Below are 21117 nucleotides of genomic sequence, written 5' to 3' on the forward strand. Positions count from 1 at the left end.
ACTTCAAGTGTGGCTAGGGACCCCACACACATTGATGCTGAGGCCACTGCTGGCCCGCCACATGCTGCCAGTACAGCGGCACAGCTTTCGATGATGTAACCCCATCTGCTACCAATGCCAATACTTTGCCTGCACCTGTGGAGACACATGATGAGCGCAATACTTCCACAGCCAACCATGAGGGGACAGAGGCAACCACTTACATGGCCCCTGACTCCCCCTCTTTACCTCTGTCATTGATCCAAACCTACCACCATCGGGACTCTGACACTGGAACAGATGAAAAAGGCATTAGACCTGTGGATGCAGTTAGCTGGGGAGGGACATGTCTCCTAGTGATAGCGCCGTGACACAGCATTCCTTGAAGGGATAAAGAGGAGGCTCAACATCAACAGTATAGAAAAACGCAAGGTGTGTAAAGAGAAAATTGGTGAGCTGCAACTCCAGCACTTGCAGGCAATGAGGGAATGCAGGTTCATCACAGAATCGCAAGAGCCATTGACTGGCAGTGCTTTCTGCATGAAGTACAGACTATTTGAATACTTAGTGATACCGTTCAGCCTTTGAAATGCCCTGGCACTCTTTTAATGCTTCATCAATGAGATATGTTGCAATCTTTTAGAGTGGTGTGTAGTGGTGTACTACAACAATATATTGATTTACATGCAGCCCTCCAGTGCCTAAGAAGCCACTGCTTGTTTGCAAAACTGGAGAAATGTGTATTTTCATTCCACACAGGTAGAGTAATTAAGGTTTTTGTTGACACCTCAAGTAGTACAAATGAGCAACACTAAGGCTCAAGCTGTGTTGGATTGGCCTGTGCCTACTTCAGTGAAAGCCCTACAGTCTTTCGCCACTTGTCACTTCTTTTCAATGTTCGTAGCAACATTAACCAGTTTAACCTCCCCGAACCTACTTGTTTAATGTTCAAAAGAGGCATGGGAGGCTTTTGCCTAATTAAAGCAAGCTTTTACCCTGGGGCCTCTTCTGCAGCACCCAGATCCCAACCTTCAGTTCATTGTTGAGGTTAATGCTTCAGCCGTGACTATGGGAGCAGTTGTTACGCCAAAGATGCCCTAAAACCCATCTTCTACACCATGTGGCATACTATTCCCGCAAATTAGTAGTGGCCGAACAATGTTACACTATTACAGAAAAGGAGATGTTGGCCATTAAGGCCACCTTTCAGGTGTAGAGGCATCACCTGCAGGGAGCCAAGTATCAGGTGCTGGTTTTCACGGATCACCAAAACCTCCTGGCTTTGACTTCTGCCAAGTATTCCAATGCTCGCCATGCCCATTGGCACCTCTTTTTCACCACCTGTGATTTTTTGGTTACGTTCCGCTAAAGGGATTTGCATGGGAAGGCTGATGCCCTTTTACGCCTTGTGAACAGTGAACCTGAACTGCTGACAGAAGAAACCATCCTTGGACAGAACTGGGTCCTCTGCTCTGTCCGCTTCCATGCTTGGGTTCCTACATGAGTGGGTGACAAAACACACTGAACAAGTGGAGGACATGAATCTCGATGTACAAAAAGGCCTTCCCATCATGCAATGCAGATTCTATTTGCCTAGCGGAGATATTCAACTCCAAACTTTCCAGTGGTGCCACAACGGTAAAATGTCTAGTCACCTTGGACAATGTAAGACATTGAAATGACTAAAAAGATGGTGTTAGTTGCCAAAGATGAAACATGATGTCTTTGATTACATACAGGATTGCACTTTTTGTGCCCAATGTAAATCTCAGAAAGGCTTTCCCGTCGGACCTTAATAAACCATGACTATCCCGCACAAACCTTGGTAGATGATTACCATGGAGTTCATTGTGAAAGTACCCCAGATCAAAGGTTATGACACCATTATGGTGTTGATTGATTCTTCACCAAACTAGGGTGTGCTTAATTCCTTGTAAGAGAATCCCCTCAGTGCCGGTAGTGTCAGGTCTTTTCTTTTGTCATGTGTTTTGCTACTACGGCTTATCCGTGATAATCATTTCTAATCGAGGAACAGTTTACCTCCCGCTTCTGGCATGTGTTTTCTGGGTGTCGAAGCATGTTTTTCGTGGCTTAATACCCAAAGACAGATGGCCAGAAGAAATGGGCCAACAATCTCTAGAACAGTACCACCAGTGCCTATGGGCCTCATCACAGCCTTGGCGTATCCCAACAGTAAATCTGCTGGAATACCACCAATGCAAATAGCGTTACTGCAACTCGGTCCATCGCTATTAGCACCAGATTCCGAGTTGTGGTAAGACTGTTACTCCCTATTTTATTAAGAGACCAAACCACTCTATGGGGCAGTATTGGTGCTATTACCGCCCGTGATAATATTGCTGCAGTAATAGTGCCACAAATGCAATAGAAAGTGGAGAGTTATACCTCCAGCAAAAAGCTGGGGGTAAACCTCTAACTTTCTGCCCAAACTCTGGCTTTGGTGGAGTGGTAATGCGGCAGTGATAATGTTACTGCTGCATTTTTCTGCTGCACCCATCCCCTGATGAGGCCCTATGTCTCATGTTGCAGGAATCCTGGTTGTCCCTACTGTGGTTAGCCAAATTCCTCTGCAATGATTCTGTTCATTTCTCTGTTGGCACATCTCTCTATGCCATGTAGGGGTTGCATCCACAAATGCTCCCCATTGCATTACCATCCCCCCCGCAGTCCATGCAGTTGATGCCTGTATCAAGTATGTTCTCAACACCCAGGCATCGGTGGGTAAACAATTACAGACCGCCGTAGAGAGACCAACATGCTATAGTGATATCTGTTGGAGTCCGGCCTCTGTATACAAGACAGGAGGCAGGGTCTGGTTGTCCATGGTGAAACCACCTGCTAACACTGTTGATGGAACTGAGGAATATGAAGTACAGGCTATTCTGGATTCATGTGTACAGAGGGGGGTGCTGTACTACCTTCTTTATTGGAAAAGGTACGCCCAGAGGAAAGATCCTGGTAGCCCACATCTCACATCCATGCTCCCCTTCTGGTCACTAAGTTCCATTGTCTGCATCATGACTGCCCGCAGAGACCTGTCACGGGACGACACCCCTGTTGCTTAGGCAGTTTCTGTGGGCTGCAGAGCTGGTGGCTACCCTGGTGAATTTTTGACCATGTGCCATTAGGAAACCACAAGTCCCAGGGTCCAGAGCGGCCGTGATGTCACCCTGCTCCCTGTTATACGGCCATTCTGATGTCCGAGATGCCTGCAGTTCAAATGCAAAAGTAAAACGCTCACAATACAGCATCCCATTGCTCCTCAGCGAATCCTTCCCCGTGAGTGGCATTCTTGTTCCTGGATTTGCATTCTCTTTTGGTTTCCTGACTCCTTGGCTCCAGTTTATTGGATTTTCCTCTGGATCACAGCTTGTCTGGTCATGTCTTCGACGTTAATGACTCCTGGATACTCTTTCTTGAACTGGCTTTGGTTTTGTCCCTCTAAAGGATTGTGACTTTTGGCTTTGCTTACCTTTTTGTTCTTCTTGTATCTGCTGGTTTTTGGATTTGGCTCCCGCTCCTTGGATTGCTTTGTTGCACTTGTGATTTGGACCTTGCAATTTTGTTTTCCTGCATCATCCCTAAGCTACTGATCTCATTCTGTCTGGTTCAGGTCCCTGCAGATGCTTTGCTTTTGGACCCTTGAGATCCCATCAATTACACCTGGTGAGCAGACTCATTTAGGTTTCCCTTTTCACGTCATCCTCTCTAAGGTAGGACAAGGGAAAAGTGGACGAAGGAATGTGAAGCTAGGTTTTTTTGTTTGTACATTGTGCGCTTCCTTTTCCTTACAGCCTGAGAGAGCCGTGCCGTACTCCCCCACCTTTTCATCAGACTCATCTCAACAGTGACTTTTGATTCTGTCATATCTTAAAAAGCCTTCTCTGTTGTACTGGACGCCAATGAAGGGCCTTCCAATGGTATGAAATAGATGAGAATTTTTGAACATTTTAGGAACAAAACATCAATTTGGGCCTTTTGTAACCAAGTATATTCCTCTGCCGGAATCTGTCAGGATAGCATTGCTATAGTCAAGTTTAGAATTTTTTAGTGAACCGATCACTACATGTTGGCCTGCCGCTACGATAAAAGAAAGAATCAGTCGTAAAAGTCAGACATGGAAATAAATTGACTTAACCGTTTCCCCTACATATGGGTCAAAATCCAGATTGGGTTGCCAAGTGCAATTTAGGTTCTTTACATGGTGGGACATGGTTGTAGGAAGGTCGAAAAGCAAAGACCAGCGGGGTAGTTTAACTGCATTACTCAGGATATTCTTGTGGAAAAATAGAATAAACTCTGTCTTAGAAGGGCTTAGTTGCAATTTGTTAAATGCCATTCAGTTTGTAAATTCTTTTTTGCAATCCACAATACACTGGAAATAAACAGATACGTTTTTCACATTCAAGTAAATCTGCATATCATCCGCATATGAATGGTAGTGTATGGAAGTGTAGATCAAACTGTGGAAAGGTGTGCATGAGTGGTTGAATATAGATATTGAACAGAAGCAAGGGCAAGGAGGAGCCCTGAGGGACACCACACAGCACTGGGATTGAGCAGGAATAACATGGTCCAAAACTGGCCCTTGTCAGATCGTAACATTTTCAAGACAACAATTTCAAGATCTCCCAAGAGGTCAAGCATAACCAGCATGGTAAGATCACTTTCATCTGCAGATTTCAAAATATCGTCCCAGACAGTAACAAGGGCTGTTTCTTTTCCATCTAACGGCCTAAAGCCAGACTGAAATGATCTGAGAGTTGGCTGTTCTTCCACACATTTTTGCAGCTGTTAAGTAAGTGCTTTTCCAAAGATTTCTATTCCCTATTAGAATATAATGAGAATTTTGTGGATGAGTCAAAATAGTCTGTGCATTTTAAATTGAAAACATGACTTCTCTAACTCTAAAACCTGCTTAAGTCTAAGTAAGTACAGTGTAAATTGCACACGTTTGTAATCAATAGCACCACATTTAAGCGAGAAGTAGGAAACCTGAAACATGATTCTAGCATGTATAGGTGTGATCGGGACAGCAACGTTTTTACGTTGTTAGCATATGTAACATCATGTGTAATAGGTGTGCGTAGAAAACCTTCAGTTCAAAATGTACAACTTTGTTTTCATTTAGCGCACAATGTAATGGAATGCAGCAACCACAAAGCATATCTGTATACCTCACAGTATCATCTTAGTACAACTCTCCTTACAGACTGAGAGACACCTGCCACTTATTTCAAAAGAAGCGCTTACAAAATAGTAGGTACACTGTGTCCATTTCTCTATTGTTACCATTTATTATATATAGATATCTAAGGAAAAATCACTATTTTTTTTTATTTTAACAGAAATGGCAAGCACACTGGAATTGTTAGAGGAACATTTCCCTAAGGAAGAAATTACTGATGAAAACATCCCTAACGGTATGCAGTACATTTTTTAAAACAAATAATGAATGTAATTTGTTGAAATCTCACTATAACATTATTTTCTTTTTAACAGTACATACTTGTAATGAAGAAACCACAGCCCAATTCCATTTGAGAGAATCTGAAAAATTAAAGAGAGCCCCTAACCACAAATGTACATAATGAACTAATGAAATTATCAGCAAAATTGGGAAGAACTGAATAATAATTTTAGTCAGCTCCTAACCTTTGTTAAAAATCATGTTGAGGAAAATGTTTGCCATCACTGCTCTACTTGTACCTGCACCCGTTCACCTTCTCCCACCCAATCATCCCCATGAAATTCCCTCAATTTAAATAAAAGATGCTATGATGAAACTTCACGCCCTTCCTCCCCTCATGATCATTGTACAGAAATTCCCAATTCTCCCAAATATGTTTCCCATTCCGATTCCCCATCTCTTTGTTAAATGAATGTATGTTTTTTACTGTGAATAAATGTGGGTATAGTCCCTTTTTTTTAAAGCCCAATTATGGGTCCGCGGACAGCGCGACTGTCCGGGGTGTCTGTACTCGAAATGGAGGTGCCCCTAGACACGAGCAATGTCTGCACATGTCTGTTTTTCATGACGCAACTTTAATTAGTCCCTCCTGGACACGTCATCCGTTCGGACATGTCTGCAAGCAAAATAGATGTGCCCCCGGACAAAGTGCCTGTCCGGGCATGTCTGCACCCAAAATGAGCGTGCCTGTCCAAACATGCATGCTCTCATGTGGTGCACTTTCAATTAGTCCGGGGACACCGCCATGTCCTGCGGACACTGGCGTGCATGTGCACCTTGTCTCCCTGTGCACCCGGATATTGCACCTGTCCGGCCATGTCTGCTCTTGTGTGGCGCAATTTTAACTAGTCCAGATACACCACCCCTGTCCTGCGAATACTGGTGCGCATGTGCACATTGTCGCCCATCCTATCGGTGTCCCGGGACAGCCGCCGTGCCCCTGGATGTCATCATGTGACCGCGCCCGTGCAGCATGACGGAAGTGTTCGTGGATCATGTCCCTACCCCCGGACAGTTTAAAACTGAATTTTTGGCCAATCTAGGGTGTTTCAAGCTGAAACTATACCCTTGGAGAGCTCCTAGACCATGTCTTAGTTGATCTGGTAACTCTTTATAACTTTTTAAGCCCTATTTGTGGTTCGATAGTCTGCGGACAGTCTCGCGGTCCCCAGACAGCCCCTCTGAAAGGGCCCACCCATAACTTTTCCTCATTCTAAATCTGGCTGTCCAGGAGAGAGCATTTCTGAAGCACCTGCTCTGCAGAACTTTAAAAACTTCATCTAATGGCATCCACTCTGGCCATCTCTGATTCCCAACCTCCCCCACCACCACAACCATCTGGAAGGGGATCAGGCACAAAGATAAGGAAGAGGAACATGAGGAAATTAAAGATGAGGTACAGGAAATCCCTCTCCCCAGCTCCAGTTGTGGGTCTGAGGGGTGGCAACCTTTTACCACCATAGGAGGTGTACCAAAGGCTCATGCACAGAAGGTTTGATGCACTGAGTGCAAACTTGTACTCTGTCATGGAAAACTGGGTTTGTACTCCTACAGGACCACCTCAATGCAGCGCCATGTCAAGTCGAACCACAAGGGGGCAGTGAGAAAGGTGGTACCTTTCCACGGTAGGAGTAGGCTGACGCCCTCTACCCCATCTTCATCATCTGATCCTGTCACCACAAGAGGTACTCCCCTGGGGCAGAGGATCCCAGCGGCTGCCTCGCACGCCATACACAACACTGTTGACCCTTAATGTTCAAGGGTCACATTACTATGTATGTACTGCAACACACCGCTCTGTAGGGGGGAGCAGTTTTGGAGTGCTTTTGAGGCCACGGTCAAGGAGCATGAGAAACACTGCCCCCACCTGATTAAGGCCCACCCCAAGTTTTCCTCTCTCCACCTGCCCCTCTGTCCCTGTGGTTGGTGCCCCTTCCCTCCCCTTCCTCCGCTACCTTGCCTCTCCTGAAAACCCCCCAAAAAAACAATATACAAAATCACAAAAACACAAAAAAAACGGTTCGGTTAGGAGTCACCTTTCACATTAGACAAAAATAAGTTAAAAAAACAAGGTACAGGCCCCCTACGCAGCCTGTAGAGTTGGTGGACAGCATGGTTGTCCAAGGACATCGGAAACATTCTAGCCATGGATTGAGGGCATCAAAACCATTGCAATTTTTGTTTCTTGCATGGGAAAATGGAGGCTTTTAGATAAAAAATAATTGAATTTTAAAGTAAACTACAAAACATTTTACTGAACTTAACTATTTCTTTAACCTTTCACAATATGTAGGCATTTTTTTCCCCCGGTGTTTCCATTTCTTTTTTTTTTCACATACTTGAAGAAAGCTTTTTATATTTACAAAAACTGCTTCAAACCATTCGGAATGTTCTGCTGAAAGATCTTATCATCCACATCAGTAAGATGTACTCCATCTCTCCGGAAAATGTTGGCACTGTCAAATTTAATATTCTCATATAAAGACGTCACGCCAACATCTCCCAAAAATACACACAGAGCCTTATTGACGTTGCACATCGCTTTCTCCATTTGTAGACCAAATGAACCGAGCGCATCCCCATCTGTCTCTGGGCAATGTGAGATAAAATCATTCTTGAATTGGGGAACATTTCCTTCACATTTTCGAATGTCTCCTTCATTGCAAACTGCAATGAAATTCCAGTCACATACCCTAAACTGTTCCCTCCGCAATGAACAATGATAATGTCTAGATGTTTTAATTTGCCCAAATGTACACATAATGGGAGCAGGTCCACCCACTTCATCCCTCACACTCCATACCACAACACTTCCAATTCGGAGAATCCAAGATTTTGGGCTACTCCACACTTCCAATTCATCATCATTCCACTCACACATCTCAGCATACACCTTCAACCAATGGACCCACGAGTCCCCCAAATTCCACACAGTCTGCCTTCTAAAAGACATTGCCATGGCCATTTTCATTCCTCTTACAACTCCTACTACCAAACCTCCTGCTACCCTCTCTTCCTTTACACCACAACCAGGAAACCTGATTGTCTGATCCCCTCGTGTCCACGGACACCCTTCAACTGTCCGCGGCCTCGACAGTCCCCTTTCCATGCCAGGCAACCTCAAAAGAACCGGATGTGGCAATGTGGCACGTGTTGTCCGCTGACCACTGCAGTGTTCGTGGAGAGATTGTCCAATTGAAGGGGGTGGGTAGGGAAATTAAACACAATGGGCCTCATCACGAGTTTGGCTGTAACCCTTAAATCCGGCGGTAGAGCTATTACTGCTGGATTTAAGGGTCCGCTAAATCAGGGCTTTGACAGATTTCTCCCCAGCTCTGAGCTGGGGGGAAATCCGCCAAAAATTCACGCTAATACCGCCGGCGGGAAATCCGCCAGCGGTAAGAGCGCAAAAATTCCCCATTGAGCCCAATGGGGAATGGGGAATTCCCGAATGGCCTCAGTGGGGAATGGGCAATAACCGTTCCGCCAAACCCGTGATCCCGTGCTACTAGCGCCGGGGGGTTTGGCGGTAGGGCTATGTTTACGCCCAACTCGTGATGAGGCCCAATGTATGTTATTTATTCTTTAGTTGTGACTCTGAAAAGAACCTTTTTGTGCTTTTATGTTGGCTTTTCTTTGCAGGAACCTCTTCAATGCATTCCTTACATTATAAAGGAAAATTGCATTTCCAATATTTGTGAAGTGAATTCCATCCGGACAAAAAAAATTCACACCCTGAGAATTGATATTATCATTCTCAATAGATGACATTCCAGAACCATACAGAAAGCAGATACACCTTTATTGACAATCTGTCTTGATTTTTCAATTTGAGGACTGTAAGGGTTTGTTGGACATCTCCATGTGCATCTCTGATTTATTTCAGAAAAAATATTCTGAACAGCAGGAAACATTGCATTAGGCTTTTAAAAAATGCTTCAGTGCAACTTGAAAAGACACTGGAGTCACAAACCCCAAACTGTCCCCTCCACAATGAACAATCACAATATCTGGATTTTTAAAATGAGCCATACTCTCAGAATGAAAGCAAGCTTGCCCAGTTTGAGCCACAAACTGCATACCTGGAAACATCCACTTCTGCCATTGCTCTGATTATCAGCATATACCTTCAATGACTGAATTGAAGAGTCCCCCACAATCCACACACTCTGCTTTCTCAAAAATAGTCCATACATGTTATCCGTGCTCTCATAACTCCTGCAAACAAAACTCCTACTACTCCGTCTTGTACACCACACCCAGCAAACCTGATTGGCTAATCCCCACAGTCGCCTTACCATGCCAGGCATCCTCAAAATATCTGGATGTGGCACGTGCCGTCCGTGGACCCACTTACAGAGGGGCAGCCCTTCTACCCTTTCCACTTTCATGTTCTCAACACTTCCTCATTGGCTGCTTTCAAATAGTCACACATTCACCCATCAATCACATCCAAACCCTCTCCACCTAACGCTGTCATCTCATTTCAACACTTCAGATGTACACTTGGACTGCCAGAGTACATATCTCCTGCTAATGATAGACATCTACATCAAAAACTACCTAGCAAATTTCCAGATTCAACAAGATCTGCATCTAACAAAACATAGTACAGGTATGCTTATATTTTAAAAAAAACTCTTTCACAAATATATATATATATATATATATATATATATATATATATATATATATATATGTATATATATATAATATAGGGTTTCTGCTACTTACCCCGCAATAAGGTTCTCAATCAACATATTCTCTTTTGCAACCACTCTACCAAATACCATGTATTACATCATTCAGTACACTTACTTACGTTGCTGTACATTTAAAAACCTTTATTTTTAAAAGCATTTCCATGAAACTTACAAAATGCAAATGTGCATTTATAGCACCACTGTGTGCTACTTAAAAAAAGGAAATGCAGCTCGAAACTATTTCTACAACCTTTTGAAATGGCACTTGATAAGTGGAAGTTTAATATGTTGGAAGTACATTCATACCAACCAATATTACACATTCAAATCTATAGGTGGTTATGAAATCATGCATTATTTCTCTGCGTTCATTGACTTGTAATACCACTTCTGCCATTACACATCTTGGACTACAACTCTCAGAATGCAAACAAACAAAAACAACATAGGGCTGCACTAGACGATTCACAAGTATAACACTTACGTGGAATGGAAAATGCTGTGCGTTTAAAAAAAATCTTTTTAGGACCATTTCAATTAAAATAGAAAAATGCATATATGCATTTCAAACAACACTGTGTATAACTTCTCTAGAAAAGAAACAAAAAGCAGATCCAAAAGATTTCCACAACATTTTTAAGTGTCACTTAGTGTGTGCATGTTTTAATATCTTGACAGTACATGCATACTTGCTAACATGACCCGTTCCAATCTATGGGTGCTTACCCAGTACTATTTATTTCTCTACATTCTGGAACTTGTAGTCCAACTTTTCTAATGCAAAGACTGCAACAACTCCTCCCAGAATGCAAAAAAAATAAGACTTGATAAGCACCTACATATTGCAACAGATCATGTTTGCAAATATGCATCCACTGCCAATATATTAAACCTCCACAAACCAGGTACCCCTTAAGCATGTTCTACAAATCTTTAACCTCCACTTTTATTTTATTTTTCAACACACACAGTGCTGATGTAAATGATAATATGCATTTTTTATCTTTCATAAAAATACTCCTAAAAACAAACCTTTTTACACAGTGATCATTTTCCATTTTTCATTCCATATTAATGTCACAATTTCCATCCTCACTCATTACAACCCTTACACTGCCACCATTCTCAACCTGCTTACACATATGTATTGTCGGGGGGATCTTCCGGGGGCCGGCAGAGCCGTCCGTGGACCTCCGGTACTGTGGAGGCCCCAACTCCTCCCGTGTCCCAAAAAGGAGTATGAGGCACACGCATGAGCAAAGTAATTACTGCTGTTTATTATAACAACGGCAGGGATAGAGCTTCGCCCGTATGCATCAGAGGAGACCTACTCGCCCTTAGGAGTGCTCGCAGGCACTTTTTTACCATAACATGACACGCTACTCACGTCACCTGAGAAAATCGTCACAAAACCTATCACCACTTCGGGTTGGCTCCCCGAGTGGTAGGGTTAGTATAGAAGCTTATATGAAGGAAGGTTATTGGGTAAGGACGGGTCAGGTGGCACACTTTGGGGTGTCTCTAACACTTGCTACACTGAACCTGCTACATGGGGACCCTCAATGATTGGGTAACCAAAATGGCGTCAGTAAAGAGCCCTGTGTCCCCTGATTGGTTCCCTCGTGAGCCCCCAAGCCTGGGACCATCGCTGTTCCCAGCCCGCGAGGTACCTGGCGTTTGCAACATTGTGTAACTATGTGTTAGTGGGGGACAATGGACAGGTCTTTGCTAGTGGCTGATGATCACGCCTTTCCCATCGGTATAAATGTCCAACTTGGCGTATCGTTGGTGCAACCTGTGTCCCAGACATGGGACCGCAGCGACTTTCTGTCTTGTGAGCCTGGCACCTTGTCAGATTGGCTTGGTCACGTGTGGAGAGACCGTAGGTGGAGCATAATTATAAGCATTTAATTTGGCTTGTTGGCCCGGAGGATGCTTGGCGGCGGCAGGTGTAACCTTGGCGCTGGGAGCATGGTATGTGGGTTGCAACATTTCAGCCTTGGTGATGGGCTCTCGCTGAAGCTCGCTCTGTCTGGTCAGCGCAGTGCATTTCGTCTCGAAAGGGTTTTCTCTGGCCTGATGACACTTGCATGAGGCCTACTCGGGCCTAGTTCCTGGGAAGCAATGTATGATCCACAATATGGGTGCCAGGGGGCTACAGAGTATCACGAGTAGTAGTATTGTATGTACATATGACAGCATCTCTATAGGGGTCAGGTAGCATAAAGCGTCGGCAAGCGTATACACAAGCTCTTCAGGCATCTTGCATTTCTGTGGTGCTCTTGGGCCTATGTGAAAAATAACAACGATGCATGTCCGTGAGTGAGTCAGTCCGCTATGTCATAGCCTGGGTATGTTCTTTGTGTGGGTTGGTGTGTGAGTGACCAGTGTACATGGTGGCACGTGTGTTCCTGTCGGTTGGCTATGTCGTCATGGCATCTCTAACGATGTTGATGGCTTGTGTCTGTTGTTTTAGTCGATCTGGTCCATATCGCAGGCGTCGGCTTGACCGGTAGATGGTAATGGGCAGGCTCCTCGTGCATGTGGGCCGCAAACACATGGTACCTTGTCATCTGGTAAGGAGGTGAGCGGGCCAAACTCCTCTCTTGGGGGGGTGCTTGGGTCACGATCCTCTAGGCCAGGGTCTGGATGAGAATGGGGGGAAGGAGGTGTCCCATTTTCCCACTTCAGTATATACTTCCAAAGTATCTATATACAACACTTCACCTTACATATAATGTACTCTTCTTCTCCAACCTTTACTATAAGCCACCAAACACTACTGCAACAACAATCCACCATTAAATTACCACTATGCCACAGTTTCCCTATTCATTAATTATACTGCAACATATTACAAATACATTGCACCAATAACACAGCACTTCTTTCATTAAACTCATCAACGTTAAAGTATCCTACACATACACCTTTTCCTTACACCCATTGTTCCCTTTTCCTTCTAATCTCCCAAACAGCGCTACTCATACTTCAATTGTTCTATCAACATAGTTAACATACTGCACTAGACTATCCAGAACACAACTTTATTAACTTTATTTCCCAAAAACTCCTCCTACATTCATAAATTACAACCTCTTACTAGTACTAAAGTTACTTCACCATTACCATATATACCCACTAACCTTCATTTATAATTACAGGAAAAAAGAAAATTACCAAATACACCGACCAGAAGGAGATTACTCTTCACATCCTACAAAGTAAGTACATTACTACACTATAAATTTATTTATTATGGCACCAATGTACTTTTGCTATATATTAGCCTACAGTATTCCTTTCAAATCATCAACATTAATTTCACTCTTACTCATTACATTTCAGTATTCATTCTTTCCATTCTCATCTAAACAACATCATTATAACACCCACTACTCTACTCAAAAAATCATAATGTCCCTACATATACAATCACGCCACCACTTTCTTACTCACTACCCCAAGCCCTTCAAATCTCTACACACACAGTTACTCTTGCAAACTTCCCACCCGCAACGATCATCCCATTACACAATCACACAGCTCTGTATTCTTCTCTACCATTACATTCACAATACATCCATATATATTCTACAACTTTCAAACCCACACTTTCTTTTGTCCAACAGACAGAACAGAATGCCTACTAAAAATCAACTCCATCGAAAACAAAGAAAAAATAGAGCAGATACAAATAAAAGCAAGCCATATAGTCATCAACCTCTAAAGCAATTGTATAGAAAATATTCTAACAAAACTACTAATAACATCATTCAACAAAACTAATCCAGTAACCACTAAAAAAAAGTAAAGCCCCTCTTCCAAAAACTAAAACTAAAACAAATGTATAAACAAAAGCACACCTATGAATAAACCCAACCCTATATCTAACAATGGTAATGTAGCCCCAGTAAAGCATTCCAAAAAATTAATTTCACAAAAAAGGTTCACTGTAGAGTACTTAAAACTGACCACAGAAGACTAATCTTGGAAGCTGTAAGTGACAGCGCATTTCTGCTAAAAAGAAAGTTGTTTATATTAATTTCAAATAACATGAAACCAGTAACTATATTAATCAGTAAATTACAAAAAGTACTTCTAAACATGCACAAGGTCAATATAGATACCCTTTCAAACTTCTGTGCAGGTGAATGGATTCACACAAGCAGCACAGAAGCATATTTCAATGAAGAGGCTTATAAACAAGAAGAAAAAAAAAACAATTACCATACATAGTAATGGCCAAGGGAATGAAATGGAAGGAGACACCATTATTGCACAAGAAACCCTTATAGAAAAAACTTACGCAAAAACTTTCAACCAACTATTCCTTTCGGCCAAACAATCTGTGCAGTGTACAAATGGGCATGCAGCTCAATGTGTAACGTACACCAACAAAAATTCAAATCTTTACGACAATTCCTCAATCGGTATGTAAAACTAAAAGACACAAGTAGAATACTACAAACCATGGACTCATGTTCAGTGCGCAACTACACTGGACTGTGAGGATATTCATTAGTCTGCATTTCGGAAACTGCTTGCAAAACACCTTCCACCACATCAAAATATTAGCAATCAAACTCATCAAACTCTTGTGCAGAGACTATGCTATGCTAAAAGTCCTGCTTTGCAAATGCAACATTTACATAACATATTCCTACATGGAACAACTAAAGAACTCCTTCAACAAATACAGCACATCCAAAGAAAATGTTTTAGAACTGAAGATCACTTAGAAAATTTGGTAACTTTAGAAAACATGAGTTAAAACCTTACAAACACCAACTTCCTAACACACACATACAAAAAATAAATAGCAAAGTTTCAAAACACATCTGCTGAAATACCAGACCAAGTATGTGTCTGTTGTCAGCATTGATGATGCTGAGGAGCGTATTGAGCGGCGGTCCCGTCAATTGTTTAATGATGGAGGATGTCAGACAGATATTGTTAGAGTACGAAGTTGGTTTGAGAGAGGCTGTAAAGACCGGTAGGGGGTGGTCTGTACTTCCGCTCTCTATATGGTAGAGGAGAGGCACAGAGGACCCCAGCCAAGATTCTCTATTATTGGTACGTGGTCGAGCAATCAAGGCCTAGCTTCTCAGGAGGTGATGCAGGCTGGTTCTTAAGTACAGTGTATTCCCCAAGCCCCCACAAAGGAATGTCCACACACTGTATTACTGAAAACACAGTCTTTATATAATTAATATTCAAAGGTTATGTACACTTATCACAATAACGCACTTTGTGCTCAGGAAAATCAATAATGGTAAATATCTACAATTCTAAAGTGGTACCACTAATATTAGACCTCATTAAAGTGCATCCACAATACTGTCAAAATGTCACACAGATCAATAAGAAGGAAACCAGCAATAGAGAGAGGAGAGATAACAGATGGTTGAAACAATAGGCAGAATACTGGCCCCTACCACTGGACACAGTTCTGTGTGGAGATCCCCCCACCTGGGCAACCTGTAAAATAAAGAGATATAACACAAGCCCAGTCCATATATTGTTCAATAGTCTTATTCTCTCCTACAATGTTTTTTACCCCCCCAATGTACCTGGTGGAGTCGAGTTCTTCGAAGAGGCGTCGACAGATCCTTCTTGAGTGACCCCCTTTAAAGCAGGAGTCACGGATCGTCGAGAGGCGTCGAGAAGCGTCGAGGAACTCTGGGTTCGGTGTCGGGGAATCGACGGCCCTTCTTGAGTGCCTTCCCTTTAAAGCGGGAGACACGGGTCGTCGAACGTCCGACTGTGAACGAGGTAGAACAGCGTTGATGAGGCGGCAGGCTTCGATCCGAGCGGTGCTCGTCGGCGTCGGGACGTCGGCGTCCTGCGAGGAAGAGGCATGCGGGGCACCTCGGCGACACTAGTTCTGGACCGCAAAGATTGTTAAGGACGGTGGCCCAACAAGGGCGTCGAGTCGCTCGAGTCTTTGGGGTCGTGAGGTGGCGGGAAACCCACCGGCGGATTCTCCTCGGCGCGTTGGTCGTCCTCGACTTTCTCCGGCAGGATAAAGCGGTCGACGGTGCGGACGAGGGAGTCTTTCGATTCGAATGTTCTTAGGCAAAGGAGCGGGCGGCTCCAGTCGTCGGCGGCACGGTGTCAAGCGGTTCCCTCTTCTGGGACGACACGGCTTCGACGGGCCTCAGCGGTTACACGAACCTGTGAACCCTGGTCGACGGCAATGGACTTCGACAGCGTCGAGGTCCGGGTGCTTTACTTCGTTCTCCTCGGCGGTCCCCTTCTCCGGTCGGCAGCCTTTCGATGGTCTGGCGTCCAGGGAGCTTCGGCGAAGATTCAGCGGTGCTCGATGGTCCCTCGGAGCACGGGAAGAGGGCGCCTAGCCAGGTCCTCTCTCGGGTCAGTCCTCGACGAACACGGCAGCCTTCGGATCGGGTCGAAGTAAAAGCAACAGCAAGTCTTCTTCTTCCAGCTGGGCGTCGAGGGTCAGCAGTTCCAGTTACTCTTAGAGTGGAGACTCAGCTTCTGAACGCTTCTGAACAACTTCCAATGGTGAGAGGTCCCCAGATATACTATTCTGCCTCTCATCCACACTGCTGGCACACACACAGCAGCCAATCACACAGAAGGGCATTCATGCAGTCAGTCAGCCAATCAGGCACACAGTGCATTCAGGCCACACTCCTCCCTTTCAGACACTCACAACAAGGAATGTGGATTGGGACAAGTACCCAGCCATTCAACACTACACACTGCATTCAGGCCAGTTTCGGGCAGGGCTGTCTCAGTCTTTGTCTCTCATGCCAGAAACCAGACAACCACAACAAGGAGTGTATATTGGTCACCCACTCCATTCACCCAGGTCCCACCCACAGGAGGTACCCACAACATACAGTCACTGGGAAGGCTGCAGTCAGTCTAGCTGGGCCTTCACAACAACACCATATATGGAACTTCCACCCAACAGCCAGTCAGGGGGAAGGGACAGAGTCAGGGCTTCCCAGGACTTTGGGAAAACAAGGTAAGAGGCAATAGAAAGCAAGAGGCCACAGGGGCCATCTTGTTTTCCATCAGGAATCAACTGATTCCAATGGCAGGGCCTGGGTGTCCCGAAATGGAGGACACCCAGAGCACCTGTCAGATTCAGCACGGTGCTGCCACCAGCCTATACCCTGCTCTGTGGGCCACACACAGGTGCCCAAAAACATACACTAGGGGCACAGGGTTGTACCCCTACCCATGGGTGCCATAAGGGTATCCCATGGGTCTGTTCACCAAACCAAAAGAGAGAGCTGCACTGCCAGGAGTCCCACATGGACTCCGGGGCAGAAAACATAACAGAACACACGGTAAAAAGCAGTAAAAGGACAAGGATTCAGAGGCCCTGTCCCTCAGATGCATTTCCAGCATCACAGTCTGTGGGCCACACACAGGTGCCCAAAAACATACACTAGGGGCACAGGGTTGTACCCCTACCCATGGGTGCCATAAGGGTATCCCATGGGTCTGTTCACCAAACCAAAAGAGAGAGCTGCACTGCCAGGAGTCCCACATGGACTCCGGGGCAGAAAACATAACAGAACACACGGTAAAAAGCAGTAAAAGGACAAGGATTCAGAGGCCCTGTCCCTCAGATGCATTTCCAGCATCACAGAGGCAATCATTTTTAGGAGATCCAGAGGAAAGAGAGGTGAGAATTCGGTCCAGAGGGGCAGTGTGCATGCCGGGATGCAAGGGACGCTAATGCTGTAAGAGGTTGATTCAATGGTCTCTCTGATTTTATCTATTTTTTCAATAAAAAATGTGTTGATTCCATGCCAGTTTTCCTGAGTTGCTGGTACCTCGGGGTCGGGTGAAGGTTTGGTACAATGCTTTACTCCTTCAAAGAGGAATTTGCTCCTGTTGAAGGCTACCACAATGGTGGTGGAGTAGTAGCAGCTTTGGCCTCAGTAAACAGAGTCCTACGGTTTGTGCGGAGAGAGGTCTCCTCGTTTCTCTAGGGTACTGATTGAGCGTTTGTTGGAGGCTTGCACGGATGTGTACCATGGGGTGGATGGTATGACCTTTGGCGAGCTGGATGTTAGTGGGGGCATGAGTGTCTACCAGTTTCATAGCAGAGTTGCTGAATAGTTCCAGAAGACCCGATGCATTCCCTTTGGTGGGGAAGTCTGCAAATGTTTCCAGCTCCTTTACCGGGAAGGTTTTGAATGAGCGGCGTTGAGGAAAGGGGCGTTTAGCCTGCCCTTTGTGAGACATAGTCAAGTTCCTGACTTATAATGGGATGGCTGTGTGAATACTAAGTCTACGGTCTTGCCTTTGTTGTCCATGGGGGAGAGGAAAATTTGCTTAAGGCCCATGGAAACGATCAGTGCGAAAAGCAGACTTCGAGTGTGTTTGTCAGCTTGTGACTCAGGGATGTTACACATTACTAGAATGTGCTATTTTGGCAGAGGACAGTACTTTGGAGGTGTCTTCAATCCCTCCTGTTAGGTGGTCTGTAGATGAGGTGGAGGTGATGGATTCCTTGTACGATAGAGGGAATTGGCAGACGAGTGATTTAAATGAGCTTGTTCTGGGAGAAAGAATTATTGTCATGATCACTGCCTATAAAGACCTGAAATCTCCACCTGTATAAGGGACACATGGGGTTTTTGGCACCATTAATGCATGCTTGGCTGTGTAACAAAGCCCACTGTAAGATGGTCACTGGAAAGAGCAAGCCTACCAACCAAGATGGCTGCCGCTGGGGACACAGCCTATATACTCCTGCTAACAAGCTATACACTCAGCATTGACCCAGGGCTATATAAACCGCAGCCTGACCAACCCAGTCTGACTTCTGATCTCCACTTCAGCTCCTGCACTCCCAGATCATATTCTGCCATCTGCTCCTGTTGCCGTTGGACTACACCTGCTAATCCATCTGCCTGCAAACAAAAGAAGAGGTTAGTTAGATCAGCCTACACACTCAAACTAGGGTGCGGTAAGGGTGCACACTTGAGAGAGGATACAACAGTTTCCTGATTTATATCTGCTCCAGACCTGGCAGAGGACATTTTCTCTGCCTCGTTAGTGCCGCATCTAGGAAGAAAAAAAAACAGTTACAATACGAACAGAGTGCATTCACTAGCGCACAGAAGCAATAGACACAAGACACAAGGGAAATGTGAAAGACCTTGAAGGACCAGTCAACTACGTGCAATCACATCCACACAACAGCAAAGCCAAGAAGGATGCCCATGAATTGTAAAAACAATGTGCAAGATCCAGTAGGAAGAAGAAACAACCAAGATATAGCCCACATAGAAGGTGAAGTGACTTTGCTGATCACAGCCGGACTGGACTAGAACCAGTGACGTATTTTCGTATTTGTTATTTATTTGTCATTTATATAGCACCTTATGCCAAGGCACTGTACAAAACCAATGTACAGTACAATTGAATGAAAGTAGTGGTACAATAGACAAGAATTAAAAACTTCAATGAGATAAGATACAATAAATATTGAAGTAGAAATGTTTCAAGGCAGCTCGGAAAGTGGGATAAGAGTGAAAAGATAGCAAAGAGAGTGGGAGAGCATTTCACTGAAGAGGAGCCAGTGAAGAAAAAGAGCAGAACCGTGAAGAGGCACACGAAGGGTGGGGTACAGTTAGAAGAAAGTGAGATTGAGAGCGAAGAGCACAAGAGGGAACATAACAAGAGACAAGATTTGTGAAATTAATAGGAACAAGTCCATAAAGGGACTTGAACACATTACAGAGGACACTGAATTTCAGTTAAGATTGAAAAGATAACCAACAAAGAGAAGCCAGAGAGGTAAAAATAGAGTCTTGAACAGAAAAAGAATCCAAGAGATGAATAGAGGAATTAAAAACAGACTTTAGAGGAGGTAGGCTAGAGATGGGGGGACCAAAGAGTAGTACAGAACAATAGAAAAGGTGTGAAAATATTAAAGGGAAATTAAAAGCTTAGTGGCACTATAAGTTAGAAAAGTTCTAACTTTCTGAATATAACTGGTTTAGAGTCAACTCAACCTAAGCATTATATGGCAAGTCCATCCCCAATTGGGATGTCCTTAGGAATGAAGGTGGAAGTTTAAAACCAGTAGTAAAATAGTTTATTTCCCTTTAGGCGATCCCGCTGACGGAAGCAGCCCAAGTGCAACCCTCTTCACCACTAAGCCTGCTCCCTCCCATCTTAACAATGTCTGATCATAGTCAGTTGCACTTCACATGGTTGGGGTGGAAGCTGGTGTGGGATAAGTCCACGGAGAGTCCTGACGTGACATCCCCAAAAGACATAAGGTAAGCATTACAAGGATGGAGCATGGCAAATCACTCCTGTGGATGATTGCCACTTCGCCTCCTATCCTTCCTGGCCGGTCGGCATTTTGAATGCAATACCCTTGGGGTAGGAGGACATTGAAAACATTTGGGGAGGATGGGGTAAACCATGTTTCAGTTATGAACAGTGCATCACGTTTGTTGTACGAGATGAGGTCAGCGATCTCAGCAGTGTGAGCGTCTGCTGAGCGAGGATTGATCAATATGAGAGTGCGTGTGCATCATGTCCGTGGCTGTTGGATGGGGCAAAGGTAATATTGACTAGGGTAGTTTGGGGATTGGCTGTGGATGGATGTCTTTTGGTGAGCATAAGTATTAGCAATTAGTTTGTAGGTGACATACAGTTTAGTGGGCCAGGCCCCTGGCCCTATCAGGCCCGAACAGTCACAAACAGATGACGTCCTTGTATTCACCCGTCCTTTGCTGAGGACGCCGACAATGAGGGTGCCTAAGGAGGACTGATTAAATAGGTGGTGGGTGTAGCAACTGAGTGGCAGGACCTAGTCACGTGACCAGCAGCCTACACAATGCTGTCTGCCTGAGCAGGCACAGACTGGCTTATAGGGCAATAGGCCCAGGGTCGAACCAAAAACACAAAATGCTGGGATGGGCCAGTTCTTTTGGT

General features: G+C 44.5%; 1 protein-coding gene across 1 annotated transcript in view; it reads left to right on the forward strand.

Moving 5' to 3' along the window:
* The window catches only part of LOC138559368 (putative ferric-chelate reductase 1), a 482214-nt gene that overhangs the window by 46310 nt on the left and 414787 nt on the right, over positions 1 to 21117 (forward strand). The window contains exon 2 of the mRNA XM_069642735.1: positions 5349 to 5423. Within this exon, the coding sequence (XP_069498836.1) occupies positions 5406 to 5423 (18 nt within the window). The 5' untranslated portion in view covers positions 5349 to 5405. The remainder of the gene's footprint in view (positions 1 to 5348; positions 5424 to 21117) is intronic.

Source organism: Ambystoma mexicanum, chromosome 1q, assembly GCF_040938575.1.
Source record: "Ambystoma mexicanum isolate Mex_15411 chromosome 1q, UKY_AmexF1_1, whole genome shotgun sequence".
NCBI lineage: Eukaryota > Metazoa > Chordata > Amphibia > Caudata > Ambystomatidae > Ambystoma > Ambystoma mexicanum.